General features: G+C 49.5%; 5 protein-coding genes across 5 annotated transcripts; 1 reads left to right on the top strand and 4 right to left on the bottom strand.

Annotated features, from left to right (window-relative positions):
• Positions 1 to 1,324: 1,324 nt before the first annotated feature.
• PVX_099710 (hypothetical protein, conserved) lies at positions 1,325 to 2,810 on the bottom strand. Its single transcript, XM_001614742.1, has 2 exons — positions 2,327 to 2,810; positions 1,325 to 2,150 (listed from the first exon to the last, which is right to left on the bottom strand). Exons 1-2 carry the CDS (start codon positions 2,399 to 2,401, stop codon positions 1,590 to 1,592), a joined length of 636 nt encoding a protein of 211 aa, XP_001614792.1. The 5' UTR covers positions 2,402 to 2,810; the 3' UTR covers positions 1,325 to 1,589.
• Positions 2,811 to 5,383: 2,573 nt separating this feature from the next.
• PVX_099705 (hypothetical protein, conserved) lies at positions 5,384 to 9,625 on the bottom strand (the record flags this gene model as incomplete). The annotated part of the gene is made up of 1 exon (XM_001614741.1): positions 5,384 to 9,625. One exon carries the CDS (start codon positions 9,623 to 9,625, stop codon positions 5,384 to 5,386), a length of 4,242 nt encoding a protein of 1,413 aa, XP_001614791.1.
• Positions 9,626 to 11,932: 2,307 nt separating this feature from the next.
• PVX_099700 (histone deacetylase, putative) lies at positions 11,933 to 13,636 on the top strand (the record flags this gene model as incomplete). The annotated part of the gene is made up of 1 exon (XM_001614740.1): positions 11,933 to 13,636. The coding sequence occupies exon 1, from the start codon at positions 12,290 to 12,292 to the stop codon at positions 13,634 to 13,636; it is 1,347 nt and encodes a 448-aa protein (XP_001614790.1). The 5' UTR covers positions 11,933 to 12,289.
• A 299-nt stretch (positions 13,637 to 13,935) lies between these two features.
• On the bottom strand, positions 13,936 to 15,383 carry PVX_099695 (hypothetical protein, conserved). Its single transcript, XM_001614739.1, has 2 exons — positions 14,858 to 15,383; positions 13,936 to 14,731 (listed from the first exon to the last, which is right to left on the bottom strand). The coding sequence occupies exons 1-2, from the start codon at positions 14,899 to 14,901 to the stop codon at positions 14,389 to 14,391; spliced, it is 387 nt and encodes a 128-aa protein (XP_001614789.1). The 5' UTR covers positions 14,902 to 15,383; the 3' UTR covers positions 13,936 to 14,388.
• Positions 15,384 to 16,341: 958 nt separating this feature from the next.
• PVX_099690 (thioredoxin, putative) lies at positions 16,342 to 17,360 on the bottom strand (the record flags this gene model as incomplete). Its single annotated transcript, XM_001614738.1, has 4 exons — positions 16,342 to 16,409; positions 16,536 to 16,616; positions 16,966 to 17,032; positions 17,253 to 17,360. Coding segments are annotated over 4 exons (324 nt in total), but the record flags the coding sequence as incomplete, so codon positions are not given.
• Positions 17,361 to 17,419: the final 59 nt, after the last annotated feature.

The following is a 17,419-nucleotide window of genomic DNA, read 5'->3' as shown; positions in this document are numbered from 1 at the left end:
TGTTGCCCCACGTCGCCTTTCGCCGAACGGTCTGGCCCACGCATGCCATCGAAGGGGGTAGAAGATCAGCGTCGACTGTCCCCTCAGGAGCTTTTCCGAAGTTGGGCTGTCCCAATTTTGCCGCGGAACTATCGCTCCTTTGTTGGCTCCTTGTGCATTTAAAAAAAAAAAAAAAAAAAAAAAAAGAAGCACCACGCAGCGTAACGTTAGCAGGTTTACACGGTTTGCGCCGCTTCCCATTTTTTACACAACATACACCTTCAGCATCGTCGATTGGCTGATCCTTTTTAGGGGGGAGAGGATGAGCGCCCCATTTTTTTTTCACCGCTTCACCTCAGGTTGAATTCGCGCCATGGGGAGGTCGTCCCCCCTCCTGTTGAGGGCACCCATGTCGCACGGGTGCACCACGGAGCGGCGCTCGATAACGCTCCCGACGCCGCTCCCCCTTCGCATTGCACTATTGGGGAATGCACTCGAATGGATGCCTGGTCAAGCGCTACGTAGGGCCGCTTACCCACCCACTGCTCCACTGGGAGAAGTTCGCGCAAAGGTTAAGAAGTGTGCGGGTAAGCCACGCGAACGTGGAAGCGAAATTCATTCGTCTCTTTTTTGGTCACGCACAGATGCGACTGATTTGCGCTGTACGTCCGCTGTGCGGAGAAGCTGTATGGTGTGGAGGTACCATTGCCCCTTTTTATCCCCACTTTGCACGAAGCCATAACGTCATGCGGTGGGTACAGCAAACAAATGGGGACTAACCACCTCTCCTTGGAAGGACAGCGGCGGTGGGTACAACTCCACTGCGTTTGCTCCGCTCTGCTCTCTCCTCTACACAAATGGCAGAGGTAGACAAAAGAGGTTTGCCTTTTCCTCAGGATTTTTTTTTTTTTTTTTTTTTTCTTTTTTTTTTCCTCCATGGTGTGAATTAAAAGTTTGTTAAAAAGGAAAGGGAACTTAACCTATTTGTGCTCATCGCTATGAAGATAAACTCTACATCGTAATCAAAACGTTGGAAAAAAAAAAAAAAAAATGGGGTGGAAATGGGCGGTGGATGGTGTGTAATGAATGGTGCGTGATGAATGGTGCGTGATGAATGGTGAAGGGGTGGGCGTAAAAATGAAGAAAAGGTGCGGAAAAGGTGAAGGAAAAATGAAAGATATGATGAATGATAAGGTGAAGAAAAAATAATCAAAAACAAAAACTTAAAGTGTAGCGAAAAATAAAATTCTTTCTAAACAAAAAATACTCGGTAAAAAAAAAGAACATACTAAAAATTTCCCTTTTTTTTTTTTTTATTTTTTTATTTTTTTATTTTTTATTTTTTCGGTTTGGTAAAAAAAAAAAAAAACTTCCTATAAGAAGCTTCCTATAAAACCTCCTTCAAAAAGGGTGAAGATATACATATGTGGCAGTCATCGCGCACGCACAGGGATGTACTCTTGTCGGTAGTGGCGTGGAAGGAACGGGCGCGCGTTCACCTTACGCATTCGGTGTGGTGTGGGAATATACACGGCGTTTTGCCCCACTCTCCTTCGCGCCTCCATTTTTTGGTAGCTTTCTGGACGCTTCTCACTCGCGCCAACCGCCCCTCAATCACAGAAGGTCTGGTCGGTCTGGATGATAAATGGCCAGCTGAGGAGGGATGGCTCGTATCCAGCCAAGTAGAGAGAATTCAACAGCTTGTTGTAGGTCTCGAGGAGGATTGTTCTGTATTTGGACATGACGATCATTGGCTCGGTGGATTTCTGTCCAGCGATGATAATGTGCTCATATTCATTTTGCTCATTAGCTTCGGCATAAACGATGTTAACGTTGCTGTTTAGTAAAATCTGTTGGTTGCCCTCGACTAGGTAGATGCTGGCATTAAATTCCTCAACAGTGGTGGTATTTTCATCAATTGGCTTGTTCAAAATTAATTTGAAAGTCATTTCGGATTTCTGCTCTCCAAACAGGTAGTTTCTGTCGCAGGAGAAGTTCACCAAAATGTATCCCAAGTTGCCGTCTCTCTTCAGGCCTGAAAATTCATATTTCGTGCATCTGCAGAGTAACCCTGGGAATATCTTGTCGGAAGCGTTCGTGGCGATTTCGTAGAAGGTTCCCTGCAGCTGTTTCAAGTCGATGTTCTTCGTGATGATGTGAACGATTCCATCCTGCGAGGGGGGGGGGCAGCAAAAAAATGGTAATAAAGGTGAAGGAAAAACGTGTGAGGTGAATTATTCGGAAGGGAGAGTACAAAACGGCAACGCAGTGGGTGAGCGAGTGGAGCAGCGCCATTTATTTTTTATTATTTTTTTATTTTTTTTTTCTCCCTCGCCGCTTCTCTTACATTGTTGGGGGTGTCCGATGTCCTCACGGAGGAAAACAACAAGAACACGAAAAAGAAAAAAACTCGGGCAATCATTTTTAACAAACTTGCGGAATGTTGGGAGTGGGTTTGGATTGGATTGGACTCCTTTTATAGGAATTCGGGGGCCTAGCGGGGGAAGGGTTTAAAAAATTAATTCTGCTCGTAGGATGGGAGGGGCAAGCAAAGCCTCTTCGGTTAATAAAATGAGCAAAACGGGACTGAATAAGATGAAATAAATTAAACTGAGCGAAGTTAACAAAATTGACTGAATTGATTGAATTGACTGAATTGACAAAATTAAAAGCGAACTATGCGGAGAGAAATTTTTTAACTTGGTTAAAAAAAAAAAAAAAATTAACTTTGTAAAATATTTAAAAAAAAAAAGATCTCCGCTCCGTTGTTTGCAAGAAAACGACGCGGAAAGGGGGGCGAGGGGAGTCGACAAAATAAAATACAACGTGGCGAAAAAAAAAAAAAAAAAAAAATAAAAAATAAAAAAGCACGAAAGAGATATATCATTTAACGCAATAAAATTGCATACAATGAATTAATAAAAGCAACCGCTGCAAATAAAATGAGTGCTACTACTGCTGCGGTACAAACTGGCACCGCGGTCGAGTCAGCGCCACGACGCAATTCGGCACGCTGCAGATTGCAGATGCGATGCTTCATCTATATGTTCTCTTCATGTAACATTATTCGCTTTTGCATTCGCGCGCGTACCTTTCGGTCGGAGGAAAAACCTGTCGTGGGGGCCTAGCGAAGGGGTAAGTCCGCACAAAAGGGGAGTTAAGCGGAAGGGAAGTCAGCGGCCGATGCGGCAAAACGGAAAGGGGCAAATCAAAAAAGCAAACTGGCAAAATGGCAAAACGGCAAATTCACGAATGAACAAACTGTCGCGTAACAATTCGCGGAGTTTCAAGCTTCACAAAAATGATGGGGAAAAAAAAATAAATAGGGAGGGAGAGAACATATATTTATTTGTTCGTTCGTTCATATATTTGTGTTTATTTTTTGTTCATTTGTTTATTTTTGCTTGTTCGCTTGCTTGCTTGCTTACCTGCTTGCTTGTTTTTTTTTTTTTAATTTGATTAATGCGGATTAACGGCGTATGTTGACGGGGCGAAACCTATCCTCGATACGCCGTGCGGGCGGTACCTACGTACGCATAATTAGCAATAAAAAAATAACATCACATGTAGGGGCTACTTTTTTTTCTCTTTTTTTTATCGCCCCTTCGCGGTTGCGGCACCAATTGTAGCCACGCTTTAAAGAAGAAGAGTGCATTTCTTATATTACCAATTTGGCACTTTTTTTTTTTTTTTTAAATTTCTACATTTGAGGGAAGTGCTTACGCGTACTGCACTGCGCGGACGGTACTCGTGCCCCTGCGCGTCATGGCCTGGCAGGCGGTTTTGTTGCTGGGAGACGTTGGTAGGGGGGTGGTCCATAAATGGTGAATCGCGCAGTGCACTGCATGGCGACGTTAACGTTAACCTCTTTTTGCCATTTGTTGCTGCCATTTTTTGCCGCCAGCCATGCCCCCACGATACGTAAATCGTCAACATGACGTCGATTTGCTTCCCTCTCAGAGACAGTGTTCTTTTTTTATTTTCTTTTTTTTTTTTCGCGCGCTTTTTGTCAACCTCTCCTCAATTTATGTCAGCGCGATGGATGCGGCCTCGGCGAGAGGCAGGCAAAAGGCGACCAAATGAACGACGAACGGACGGACAATCACATGGCATACGCGCTGCTTCCCCCGCGTACGCCTACAACACTGCAACATTCGCACCGCACGCATTTCCGTTTTTTTTCTTTGTGGCGCAGTGGCCAATTTAGCAAAACTGCATGCGGAGGGGAAAAAAAAAAAGAAGATATATATATGTTCATTCATATCATTAGTTGTACGTATGCGTTGGGGGAATGAGGGGGTGGAAGAAAGAAAAGGCATGCTCGGTGAAAGTTCCCCCCCCCAACAGGGGAATGCACAGCAATCCCGCTTCCTACTCCTTTAATTCCCCTGCATGTCGAAGCCAATTAAGCAAATTCACCAAATCGTCGCCAAAACTCCTCGAGCGAGGCATGCATGCATTTCCAGTTTACATAGTGTCGTAGCATTTTTTCTTTTTTTTTTCCCTTTTTTATGCAAATATTTTGACCATGCAACGGCTGTAAGGGGTACCACATTGGGGGGGGCACATTTCGCAAAGTGAAACATTTTTTACTTTTCTATTGCTGTGCGATTCCCCCCCTTATCACTTCTGCTTTTTATAAGTATTCACCTTTTTAAATCGCCACACCTGTTGTTCACCGCAATTTTGTTCGTTCCACCGGACGCGACATTTTTCACATCAGCAGCATGTTCGTTGTGGCATTTGGGTTTCTCCCGCGCGGTGCTTCCCCTCTTCCAGCTTGGCCAAAAAAAAAAAAAAAAAAGTAGGATGATGGCTAGCCAAATGGGCAAACAATAACAAGTGAACCAAACGCGTACGGAAATGCAACTGCGGAGTAAACAGGTTGCACAGTCAACTGTGCGTGAGAGGCAATACGTGTGAAAGGGGTGTCTGTGTGCTCCTTCGGGGGGGATGCCAACCCGTTGGAGAGGTAACCCTGTGGTAATTTTATTTCCTTTTTTCAAAATTCGGAGTAGTTTTATGCCTCTCCACAAAGTGGTATGTACATGTACAGTTGGGACAAAAAAAAAAAAAAAAAAAAGAAGAAAAAAAGGAAAGAAAAAAAAAGCTAGAATAACCTCTGCACATATGCACATATGAACTTATGCACACGTGAGCGCTAAACGAATTGCGGGGGAGAGACCCCCTTTTGCCAAGTTCATTTCTTTCTGAGGAGGGAAAAGGGAAAACTCGGCATGTGCGCCTCAGCTTCGCAGATCAAGCAAAATGGGAAGGGGGGGGACACATTTCCGAAGCTCTGCCGCTCAGCCACTCTGCCACTCGGTGTGCTGCTTGCATACCTCTGCTCGACTTCGTCGCTTTCGTCGACTTCGCCGCTTTCATCCCACTGGCGCCGCCATCTTCACTTGGCACACTTGGCGCCGACCGGGATGCCCGCCCGGCCGAGCAGCTTGCCATACAGCGTGGCGTTCTTGATGTTCTGCGGGGCGGCCCTCCTGCTCTGGCAAGACCGGTTTTCCAAAATGGATGACTTAATTATTGCGTTAATTTCCTCGTCGATGTCTTCGTCGGCAGTTGCGTCCTCCTGATTGGGGTGGCTGCCCCGCTGGTCCTTCTCCTTGGGGACGCCGTCCTCTGCTGTGGTGCCCCGCACCCGTGTGCCTGCGTAGCGATCTTGGTAGCCACCCGCGTAGCGATCTTGGTAGCCACCTCCGTAGCCATCCCAGTAGGCACCCCCGTGGGCGTACTGACCCGTTTTGGCCTGCGGCCCGCTTCCCCCCCTGCGGGTGTTCCCCTTCAGCTTCTCCCGGCCTGCGTCGTTGTGCTGCTCCGCTGCATCTTCCGCGTCGAGTCGAAAGGTTAGTTCTTCTTCGGTGACAAGCGGGGGGGAGTCTCCCCCATGAGAAGCACCGCCCCCGGTGATGCCGCACGGGGGGTTGGTGCTGAGGTACACTCGGTACTCACACGCTAGCAGCCGGAGGAGGTACTTGTCCACCTGCCTCACCGTTGCCAGCGCCCGCATGTCTCTGCAAAACATATCGAAGACGTTATTGGTTAGATCTGTAACATACACGGGGAGGGGTTCCTGCACGCGGAGAAATCTGGCGAAGATTAAAAAGAACTTGGTGAGTTTGAACTTCAGGAGGGGGGCATTCTGGAAGTACTTTCCACAGCGCTCCACGATGATGCAGATCATCTTGATGTTAATAAAGCTGCTGCAGTCGGGGTCCTGCAGCAGGTTGAGGAACACGGGGCTGCGCTTGTTGATGAGCAGGAGCTTGTGCAGCGGGTTTGCGTAGTCGCCGCGGGGGAAGTGGTCCCCATGGAAAGCGGCGTCCTGAAAGGCGGCCTCTCCGAAAGGGGTGTCCCTAAACGCGGCATCCTCAAACGTGGCTCTCTCCAACGTGGCACCCTCAAACGTGGCGCCCTCAAAGGTGCCTCCCCTTCCCGGCTGGCTCCCCGCAGAACTCCCCCGCCACGCCAGCGCCTCGCGGCGGTTCTCGTGGAAGAGCCGGTGGATGCTCGCCACGTGGTGGGAGTTGGCCATGTCCGCATCGGAAAGGGCCACCAAAAAGTACAGCAGGTCTAATACACTGCTCGAGCTGAGCATCCTATAAATGAAAAGCTCCGAAAATAAGTGAGCATACTGAATGAGCAAATTGAACCTTTTAAAATCGTTCCTCTCGATGATGTGCACGATGCGCTCATACAGCTCATCAATAACTTGGGTGACGAAGCAGGGCCTGTGCATGGCGATGTAAAACAAAAGAGATGCCAAACTCCCTATTTGGTAGATGCTCATGTAGGCAAGAAATTTAAAAATGTACTTTCTAAACAGGCAAGTAAAAAACAGGTCGTCCCAATTGAACTTCCTCATGTGGGTGCTAATCTCCTCCACTGGAACTTCCTCTATATCATGGAAAAGCAACTTTTTTAAAAAGTTTTTTTTTTTTTGATTCTCCTCTGTATATTTTGATTTTGTTTTTTTTTTTTTTAAATTTTTTTTGTTCGGATCAAATTCTTGCTCTATCTTGATGCAACACTCTTCGAAGAGTAGATCAAACGAGGTGGATAGATTCCTGGAGCTTTTCATTTTTTTTATTTTCTGCAACATATTTATAAAGCGTATGTGTGTCTTTGAGTTGTTAATCAGGAGGAGGGAGCAGCTCTCCAAAATGTACAGTGACAGCTCCGCGTGATCGGGGGTAAAATTTTCATTTAGCAAATGTAGGACGTCCAAAATGTATGTGATGTCTAGCAGCTTAAACTTGGCCAACTCGCAGAGGTACTTTATGCATTTTGTTTTTTTATTTTGGCAAGGCAGTTTCTCCTTAATTAGCTTTTCTGTTATTCGCTTTACCTCCTCGAGGACAGCCAGCGCCATGTCCTTTCTGTAGACGTTAATGATGGCTACGTATCGGCAGTAGAAGGGGATCAGGTTCAGCACCACCTGGTTGATGTGCGTGATGCTGCTCGCCACGAGCTTCCGCTTCCGCTTCGTGTTGTAGTTCAGCAGGAAGGTCATCACCTGGTCCTCCAGCTCCTTCTCGCTGTTCATGTGCAGCAGCTTCTCCAGGTACCTCGGGAACCCCTTCTTGGGGTCCCTGCGGGCGGGGGCCTCCGGGCCGCCCGCGTTGGCCGCGTTAGCGGGGGTGGCGTGGTTTGCGGCATTAGTGGGGGCGGCAGCGTTGGTGGGGGTGGCAGCGTTGGTGGGCGCTATGCCCGTGTCCTCCTCTCCCTCCTCGTCCTCATGCAGCGCGATGTTGATGCTGGAGTAGTCGGGGAACTTGGTGTAGAAGGCCTTCTCCTCCTCGTTGGCCCAGAAGCAGATGGTCTCGTCGCCCGGCCCGTCCTTATCCTTCCGGCTGTTGTTCTTCATCTTATCAAACAGCTTTATGTGATTGACGCTGGCGTCCTTCATCCCCAGCAGGTCGATGCCCACCACTTGAATGGCGTCCAGACTGGGGACTTCCAACCCTAAGAAGCAACACAGCTTCTCGCACCTATCGTATACACTAAAAAAGTTATAGTCCTCCGTCTGGCAGGGGCTCTTCTTCCTGCCGCTGCTGTACTCGTTGATGAGGTGCTCCCCGTAGAGGTACACCAGCAGGTTGGCCATGCTGCTGTGGTGGAACACGCGCAGGAGGTTCACCACGTGGCTTTTCACCTCGCCCAGCCGCAGCGCGGGGTTAGCCTCGTTTGCCGCGTTAGCGTGGTTAGCGGCGTTAGTAGTGTTAGCCGCGTTAGCGGTGATACCTTTGGAAGGGGCATTCGAGACGGTTCCTCCGCCAGTGCTGCCACACCCATCAACTGCTCTGCCACTCCCATCGACTGCTTTGCCACTCCCATCGACTGCTCTGCCGCTCCCCCCCCCGAAGAGCGTGCCCGCATTCGCGAAGACGTAGTCGTACGTCACCACCGTGCTGACCGCGAGGTGCTTCTTCACTTCGCGCATCACATCCAGTCTTGTGGCGTAAAGACTCACGTCTCGCTTCTCCTGCGGAGGTGCAGTCAAGCCAATTCTCTCCCTATCAGTCACTTGCGCGTCCAAAATTAAAGTAAAGAAAAATGATATGTTCATAAACATGTAGGTTAGCAGGTCCCTATTCTTGCAGATGTTGTGTAGCACCAGTTCTAAGTACATGCAGAGGAGTAGTCTCCTTTTTTTGTTTTTTTTTTTTATTTTTTTTAGGAGATTCGGATCGTTTAGCATTTCCTTTATGTATGCCTTTTGGTCCGCTAGGTTGCTCTTCCACCCTTTTGTCTCCTTGCCTTCGTTCGAGAACAGGTCGTGCTCGAGAAGGAACGAGTCCGCTTCGCGCCCCTCCTTGCGCAGGTGTGTGTGCAGGTTTTTCACCGCCGTGGCTTTTGCCTTCTGGAAGGCCCGCAGCTCCTTCAGCTGGCGCGCCAGGCCGTCGCCCTTTGCGGAAGCGCTCGGCCCATCACTCGCCAAGGAGGTAGCTCCCACGTTAGCGGCCACGTTAGTAGGCACGTTTGCTGGCACGTTAGCTGCCGCGTTCACCCCTTCATTCGCCCCCTCGTACTCCCCCCCACTGCAGACCCCCCGGGCGAGGGGCGACTGGCAAAAGGCGTAGTTGGCGGAGAGGCTAGACTCGCTAACGTTGTTATACAGCTCGTAGAAAACCAGGAAAAAGTAATTTTTGTCCTCCTCATCCAACCGGAAATATTTTGCAAAGATGGCCCGATCGATATGCTCACTCACATGCTCGTAGTTCACACACACATACCGAATGAAGCTAACGAAAAGGAACAGATCTGAGTACCTCCTAACGTGATGTATCAAATTCAGCACGCAGTTTAAAATTTCGCTTAAGTACTTGGAGATGTTCAGGTGCTTAATGTCCTCCAGCAACGTTTGGAGGTAGCTCTGTTCTAAGTTGGCTGCACTTGCGTTTTTCAACTTGTTAATAAATTTGTGAATATGAATTATGCTCACGTTCTTCTTCCTTTCGATCGGGCTTTTGCTTTGCTCCTGCCGCTCCTCCTCTTCGTTTCCGCCTTGCCACGCTATCGCCTTTTCCCGCAGTGCGTCGTTTTCTCGGGAGCTGGCCAGGTACGCCTCGCGCGCGGCAACCGGGTTGGCGGCAGCCACGTTGGGGCTACAGCCTTCCGCGGACGCCATTTTTTGGTCTATCACGTTGCGCCGCCGTTGCGCCGCCACTTCGTCGATGTGATCCGAGGGGGGTGAAATCTCCTTCGCGAGTGTGCACCCGGTGATGCTCTTCTTTTTTTAAACACCCCACTATGTCTCGTTCACCTTTGGGTCCACTCACGGAGTGACTTCTTCCCCTTACGATCGCATCGTTCCGGGTAGACCAGCACTCAGTCACACCTGGCTGCTCGGTATGGGTTACTCGCCGTGGGTTACTCAAACTCGTAACGGCGTGAAATTGGCTAGCTGCGGACGGGGGGCTCTTCCTCCTTTACCGTGTTTCCTTTGCCGCATTTCCTTTGCGGCATTTCCTTCCCCTCTTCTTAGAGAGGCCCTCCCGCGGGGACTACGTGTGGGGAACGGACAGTCGAGTGAAGCGGCGGGAAAGTATTCCTCCTAATTGGCACAGCCGACAAGTGGAGAAATTAAAAAAAAATAAAACAATAAAACAGTAAAGCAATAAAACGATAAAACGATAAAACAACTTCGGAACTGCGCCCTTTCCTTCCCACATGCAGTAGATCCACATGTGCGAAATGGTAAAAAAAAAAAAAAAAAAAAAAAAGAGTTCTCCCCTTTTGTGTAATTTCTGCTAACCCGTTTTGTCGCCCCTTCTAGCCAGTTCACAGCTACGTCACCCACCAGGTGCGGAGTCACTCCTTTGCATGCCCCTCCACACCTCTGGGGGTGCTGAGCAAGATCGGTAAGAGGAAACACACTAGCGTAACCGCGGCGGTTGTAAAAAGATGGTGCCCCCCCTTCTTCCCTTGGATGGATGAGATTTCCCACGTAGGAAGTAGTGCCATCTCCGCGTAACGTACGTCTCTCTCGCCTGTGGTTTGCACCCTCGAGCGTTGCAGGCAGGGGGAGGAGACAAAAGCATACGCAGTGGGGACGGCACAACTAACTTGGCGGTACCTCGCCAGGTGAACCTAAAAAAATTGGCAGTATACCTCCGGTGTACCTCCAGTGCACCTCCAACGAACCCTCTACCACGGGAATGCAACCAAGGGGGTGCACAGTTTCGATTTTACTCCAACGTGGGTATTTTTTTTTTTTTTTTTTTTTTTTTTCCCCCCTTGCTGAGCGGGAAGACTACAATGAAATGAAGCCCTTTTCGTCTCACTCAGTTGGTAGCTTTAGAAAATACCCATTTAAATTTTTCTCCCTTAAAGTGGATGTACGTAACCTTGCCTCTTCCGATGGCCAGGCACAAGATGGCACGATCACCTTGGTGTGTTTTAAAAATAACTTTCGCGGCGACCACCATCTCATCATATGTGCATGCGGAAGGGCAGAAGCTTACCTACGCAGAAATGTACGTACACGCGTGGGAAGCTCTTCCCCCCAACAAAAAATGAAGAGCTTTACTCACGGCGATGCATGCGGGTTATATGTATGTGAAGGGAAAAATTATGGGAGTGGCACTGCCCATACGAATGTAATAGCCTAAGTTAACCACGCCATTGTGTTAGCCTTTTTTTATTTTCTTTTTTCTTTTTCTTTCTCTTTTTCTTTCTCTTTCTCTTTCTCTTTTTTTGCGTGGTTTCCCCCGCTTGCACATCTTCCCCCTGGCGGCAGCGCTGCAGTGGAGTACCCTCCGGGTCGCCAAACCGAGGGCGAAAAAAGGCAAAAAAAAGGCAAAAAAAAAGGCAAAAAAGGCAAGGCGCGAATAAAGCAAAACAATGAAAAGCGAAGCGCAGGCGGGAACAAAATAGGAAGAAGAATCAATCGCATAATCGCATAGCCACGATCGATTTTTTTTTTCTTTTTTTTTTCTTTTTTTTTTTCTTTTTTTTTTTCTTTTTTTTTTCTTTTTTTTTTCTTTTTTTTTTTCTTTTTTTTTTCTTTTTTTTTTTCTTTTTTTTTCTTCTTTCCTTTTTAATCAACCCGAAATGGTGAAGGAAGAAGAAAAAAAACCAATTTGAATAATTTGAATATTTTCTCCCCCACTGTTCATCCCCCTTTTTAGCGGCCATCATCACGAAGACTTGTGGTTTTTTTTTTTTTTTTTTTTTTTCCCATTTTGCCAAAGAGAGAAACTTCGTTGCTTTCCCTTTTGTGATTTTCCCAAGAGAGCGTACTTCTCCATAATTGGTTGCATACGAACGTGGGCGTGCCAGAGGAGTATGGGGGGGGGACACCTTTACACTGCTTTGCATATTTGCCCGCCCCTGCGTTGCCGCCACATATGCGTCATTGCACCCATCGGGGGGGAGGCTTCTTTACAGCAACTCTGACGTGTGAGGGTAGAAGTTTCTCTTTTTTTTTTTTTTTCCCATCGGGTTAGTTTTCAGCGGTTGGACCACCTTACGTGAAGGAGCCTTCCAGGGCAGTTTCTACTGAGGGGAAAAAGACATGTTGGCTGCGATGAGCATATGAGCAGGTCGGATGGGCGAACAATCCAACCTTACAGCGTAGGCGTGTGAGGGGGGTCAGTAAACTCTAGATTGACCGCCTACGCGGGCGCAGGAGCGAACAGCGCGTGGGGGATTCGTCCAGGGGAGTGTGCCCGCTAGGAAGAGGCGTCCCCCATAAGTAGTAGCACAACCCCTTTACGTAGCACCACCCACTACGTGGCGTAACCCCTTTACGTGGTGTAACCCCACTACGTAGCTCCCCCCACTGCCCCCAATGTCGAACCGCAAGAAGGTGGCCTACTTCCACGACCCCGACATCGGGAGCTACTACTACGGGGCGGGGCACCCGATGAAGCCGCAGAGAATCCGCATGACGCACTCGCTGATAGTCTCGTACAACCTGTATAAGTACATGGAGGTGTACCGGCCCCACAAAAGTGACGTAAACGAACTGACCCTCTTCCACGACTACGAATATGTAGATTTCCTCTCCTCCATTTCGATGGAAAATTATCGTGAGTTTACATACCAACTGAAGCGATTCAATGTTGGGGAAGCAACCGACTGTCCTGTGTTCGATGGCCTCTTCCAATTCCAGCAGTCATGTGCAGGTGCTTCTATAGATGGGGCAGCCAAGCTGAATCACCACTGTGCGGATATCTGCGTGAACTGGTCAGGCGGATTGCACCACGCGAAGATGTCCGAGGCCAGTGGCTTCTGCTACATCAACGATATAGTACTAGGAATTTTAGAATTGCTAAAGTACCACGCGAGGGTAATGTACATAGATATTGATGTGCATCATGGGGATGGAGTGGAAGAAGCTTTTTATGTAACCCATCGAGTTATGACTGTCTCATTTCACAAATTCGGGGACTATTTTCCAGGAACTGGCGATATTACAGACATTGGGGTGCACCACGGGAAGTACTACAGTGTGAATGTGCCCCTAAACGATGGAATAACTGATGATGCGTTTGTGGACCTCTTTAAAGTAGTGATTGATAAGTGCGTTCAAACGTACAAGCCGGGGGCAATCATACTGCAATGCGGGGCGGACAGTTTAACGGGGGACCGATTAGGAAGATTCAATTTAACCATTAAGGGTCATGCCAGATGTGTAGAACACGTTCGCTCGTATAATTTACCCCTTCTCGTTTTAGGTGGGGGAGGATACACCATTAGAAATGTCTCTCGGTGTTGGGCCTACGAAACGGGAGTTGTGCTCAACAAGCATCATGAAATGCCTGACCAGATTAGCCTAAACGATTATTACGATTATTATGCCCCCGACTTTCAGCTGCATCTACAGCCTTCAAGCATCCCCAATTATAACTCCCCAGAACACTTGAGCAGAATCAAAATGAAAATTACAGAAAATTTGAGGAACATAGAACATGCCCCTGGCGTCCAGTTTGCCTACGTCCCTCCGGATTTCTTTGACTCCGAAATTGATGACGAGTGCGAAAAGAACCAATATGAGTTGAAAGACGACGGGGGGGGCGGCCGCGCCGCAGGCACCAGGGCCAAGGACCACGCCACCTCCCACCACCTGCGCAGGAAGAACTACGAGGACGACTTCTTCGACCTCTCCGACCGGGACCAGAACGTCGCCCTCTGAGGGGGGCGGTTAAGAAGCGGAGAGGCGAAGCGGCGAAGCGGCAAAGCGGTTAGGAGGCGAATCGACCCCGCTACACTGCCACACCGCTTCGCGGCTACACTGCCACACTGCTTCGCGGCTACACTGCCACACCGCTTCGCTGCCACACTGCCGCACCGCTTCGCCGCCACACTGCCGCACCGCTTCGCTGCTACACACCCGTTTGTTTAAGCATTTTTTTGTCTCAGTTGCCCCCCCAACTTTTATTTGAAGCCCAACGTTTTTCCATTTGGACGCGGTGTGCCTCTTCACTTTTTAAATTCCCCGCCCGGAGCCGACCGCGTAGTCAGCCAAAGGAAAATCGTGCCGCTTAAAGTCACCAAAATGTTAGCGGTTGTGCCGCGAAGAATGCTATCCTGCTTCCCCCCTGCTGTGCCACCGCTCTCCCACTGCACATGCTTAAAAATGAACACACAGGTGGCCGCTCAGTGGTCCCCAAATCACCGTCGCCAGCGCGCGGAGGGAAAAAAATTCATCTGCAACAAAAAAAAGGGGCGCACTTGTACAGGTCGCGTACGTGTGCAAGCGCGTATCAGCGCCGCATGTGCGAGAGGAGCAACAAAAAAATGGGGAAAAAAGCGAAAAAAATGGAAAAAAAATGGAAAAAAAATGAGAAAAAAAAGGTGCAAAAAAGGCGAAAAAAAAGCGAAAAAGGCGGAGTTGTGCGTACTGCTGGTAGGGCTATGCCTCGTTAGGTCACCCGCTGATAGCCCTCAAAAATCGCAGTCGGACGACTTCAGCTCGAACTCGTGCTCCTTCCCGTGCTGGTCGATGACCAAAAAGGACAGCAGGGCCTTCTCCAAAATGTACTTTCCCTTTTTATATTTCTGCGATTCCTCCGAGGAGTCCTCATATTTCCACCCCACATTGTTTCTGCAATTGTTACAGTAAATGTCCACGATGGTGTGCTGGCCGGTGGTCATCATTCTGTCTTCGTACTGCCCTTCGCAAACGTTTATAACTTTGGAGAAGAGCCACGCGGGGCCCGTCCTCCCTCGGAAGGACGTCGATACTAACTCGGTGGGGTCCGACAGGTGGTTCCCACATTCGGAGCAGCTGCGGGGGGGATAAGCGGCGTGATAATGGGAGGAGGCGGCACAATCATGGGGAGAAGCGGCGTAATAATCGGGGAACGCACACCGCTCAATGCAGACGCGCAGCTCCCAGACTGCCGCCCCATACCTGTACACGTAGTTGCTCAGGAAAACCTTGAATGATCTTCCCATAAATTAAAAGGGGGGTTAAAACGGAGGGGAGATGCGATCAGGGGGGAGGAAGAACCCCAAAATGGCAGTTAACCCGCCCGCGCGGAGTAGCAGCTCAACGGGGAGACGGTCGAACGGGTTTGCTTTCTACGCAGGCGATGCACACACTGGGGCAGCCACGAAGCTGTGCATAAGCAGGGTTGCAAACGAACGGGGGGAGAAGCGGCGGAGAAACGGTGGATAAACAGGGGCAACACGCGGCGAAGAAGCGGACGATCGATTCCTCATGGGAAGGGTGATCATCTCATGGGGTGATGCCTATCGCACACGGCTAAGTCGCTGCCCCCCATTGGAAGACCACCCCCCAAGGCGGGTTTCGAAGAGGGCTACTCACACGCGAAAGGGGCACAGTGCAACGCGTACTTCGCGCAGTTCATTCTCATGCAATTTCGCTTTCATGTTTATGTAAAAGGAGGAGTGAAATCATCTCCATGGATACTTGCCTTTTTTAATACTCAAAAATATTTCGGCAAAAAAAAAAAAAAAAAAAAAAAACTTCTTTCCAATAATTGCGCTTACTCAACACTGAGCTGCTGAAGCTGCTGAAGCTGCTGAAGCTGCTAAAGCTGCGAAAGTGCGAAGATAGCCAAACTGCTTTTTAAAAAATGTCAATTTTTCGACTGCATGCGGTATGCGCGTGCGCGTCATAATGCGCCATGCACAGCCGTGTGTGCCTCACCATGTGCGTGCGTGAACATGTAAGCATACACACGTTCGCCCGCAGGTGCGTCCACAGGGGCGTCCACCCGCGCGTTCTTTCACCCACCATTCTTGCAGTGCGGGACGCCCCAACAAGCGCAGGCAAACCATTAGGGATGACCAACGGGCAGGCAAACCATTAGGGATGACCAACGGGCAGGCAAACCATTAAAAAGGACCAACGGGCAGGCAAACCATTAAAAAGGACCAACGGGCAGGCAAACCATTAAAAAGGACCAACGGGCAAGCAAACCATTAGGGGTGACCAACGGGCAGGCTTCAGCTCGGCGCGCCGCCACATAAACATGTGTATATGTGCTGTGCCACACACTGCATATATCGCCCAACAGAGAGGCCCCGCTCCTTTTGGGAGCGTCCGTCCAATCGTTACGCGAGCTTACAAAATATCGCGGTGGGTTGGCACGAGCGAAAAAAAAAAAAGAAGGCCATCTGTGCACTTGGCAGGAGTATGTTTTTGGCACCTTTCTCATGCGTTCCCTTCGTGCTGCCCACCTCAGTGGTACAGAGCACGTCCAACCAAGTGGCTTCCCCAAACGATCACTAAACGAATGAACGCTATGCGGTGCGTAATGTGAAGAGGCCTCCCAGGTTGGCGGCGTGCCCAGGGAGGCTCCTCCCCACATTATTGTGATTATGATTATGCTTCGTTCTTCTTGCCCCTTCCTTCTTGCCTCTCGAACGTCAGGCGTCCGCCTCCTTGGGGGCCCTGTGCGCGCTCACTGCGCGGAGGACCTGCTCCTCATTCATCCCTGGGTGGAAAAAAAAAAAAAACAAAAGAAGCGAAAGATGAGGAAGAGGAAGACGAAGAAGAGGAAGACGAAGAAGATAAGCGGAGCGCTTCGCCCCACAGTTGCACACACGTGGGCAAAACGTACCCACAACTTTATCGAGGTACTTTCCATTTTTTCGCAGCAGAACGGTTGGCAGTTCGTTTATGTCTTCGTTCTCTCCGAGCTCTGCAGGGGGAGGGGGGAGCGGTGAAGTTGCCGGTTGGGAAGTCTCCCCGTTGGGAAGTCTCCCCGTTGGGAAGTCTCCCCGTTGGGAAGTCTCTCCATTAGGAAGTCTCTCCATTAGGAAGTCTCTCCATTAGGAAGTCTCTCCATTAGGAAGTCTCCCCGTTGGGAAGTCTCTCCATTAGGAAGTCTCTCCATTAGGAAGTCTCCCCGTTGGGAAGTCTCTCCATTAGGAAGTCTCTCCATTAGGAAGTGGCGGTGAGGGGCAGTAACTCCGCGCAGTTGGCACGGCCACGTTCTGGTCAACGGGCGAACCCTCCCCAACTCCTTGTGATGCTGCTCCTGTGCCTACCCGGGAGCTCATCAATGTCCACATACAGCGATTCGACGTCTTCGTTCTCCTCCCCCAGTTTCTTCACCTATTAAAGGTGAAAAGCGTTTGGGCGTAGATGGACTATCTGTGTGTTTACACAGATGGAGGAACGCAAAAGGGTGCTGACGTGTGCAGGCGGTTTCGCAAAATAAAGGGACACAACAGGGGGGTGGCAAATGAAGGAATGGGAAGAAAATTTCTTCACAGGCAGGGGTGAAGGGCAAAGTTTTCTTTTCCCCCCCCATATGTCATGCGGACAGCCATACCAGTGGCTTCATCTTCTTGCAGGGCGCACACCAGGACGCTCCGAACTGGGCGACCACCAGCTTTCCCGACTGAACTTTCTGGAGGTAGTCGTCAATTTTGTTTATTTCCTGCAGCGGGTGGAGAGAACGTCAGTAGGTGAGTCCTGTTCGGGTGGATTTGCTGCTCT

The sequence above is a fragment of the Plasmodium vivax genome, chromosome 7 (genome assembly GCF_000002415.2).
Source record: "Plasmodium vivax chromosome 7, whole genome shotgun sequence".
Taxonomy (NCBI): Eukaryota; Apicomplexa; class Aconoidasida; order Haemosporida; family Plasmodiidae; genus Plasmodium; species Plasmodium vivax.
The sequence above is the reverse complement of the archived record's forward strand: the minus strand, read 5'-3'. Positions and strand labels throughout refer to the sequence as shown.

Bases quoted from the DNA above. Each gene is read 5' to 3' on its own strand.
- PVX_099695 (XM_001614739.1), bottom strand. From the start codon at position 14,901: ATGGGAAGATCATTCAAGGTTTTCCTGAGCAACTACGTGTACAG. The intron at 14,732-14,857 runs GTATGGGGCGGC...TCCCCCCCGCAG, and splicing joins CTGAGCAACTACGTGTACAG to CTGCTCCGAATGTGGGAACC.
- PVX_099710 (XM_001614742.1), bottom strand. From the start codon at position 2,401: ATGATTGCCCGAGTTTTTTTCTTTTTCGTGTTCTTGTTGTTTTCCTCC. The intron at 2,151-2,326 runs GTAAGAGAAGCG...CCCCCCTCGCAG, and splicing joins CATCGGACACCCCCAACAAT to GATGGAATCGTTCACATCAT.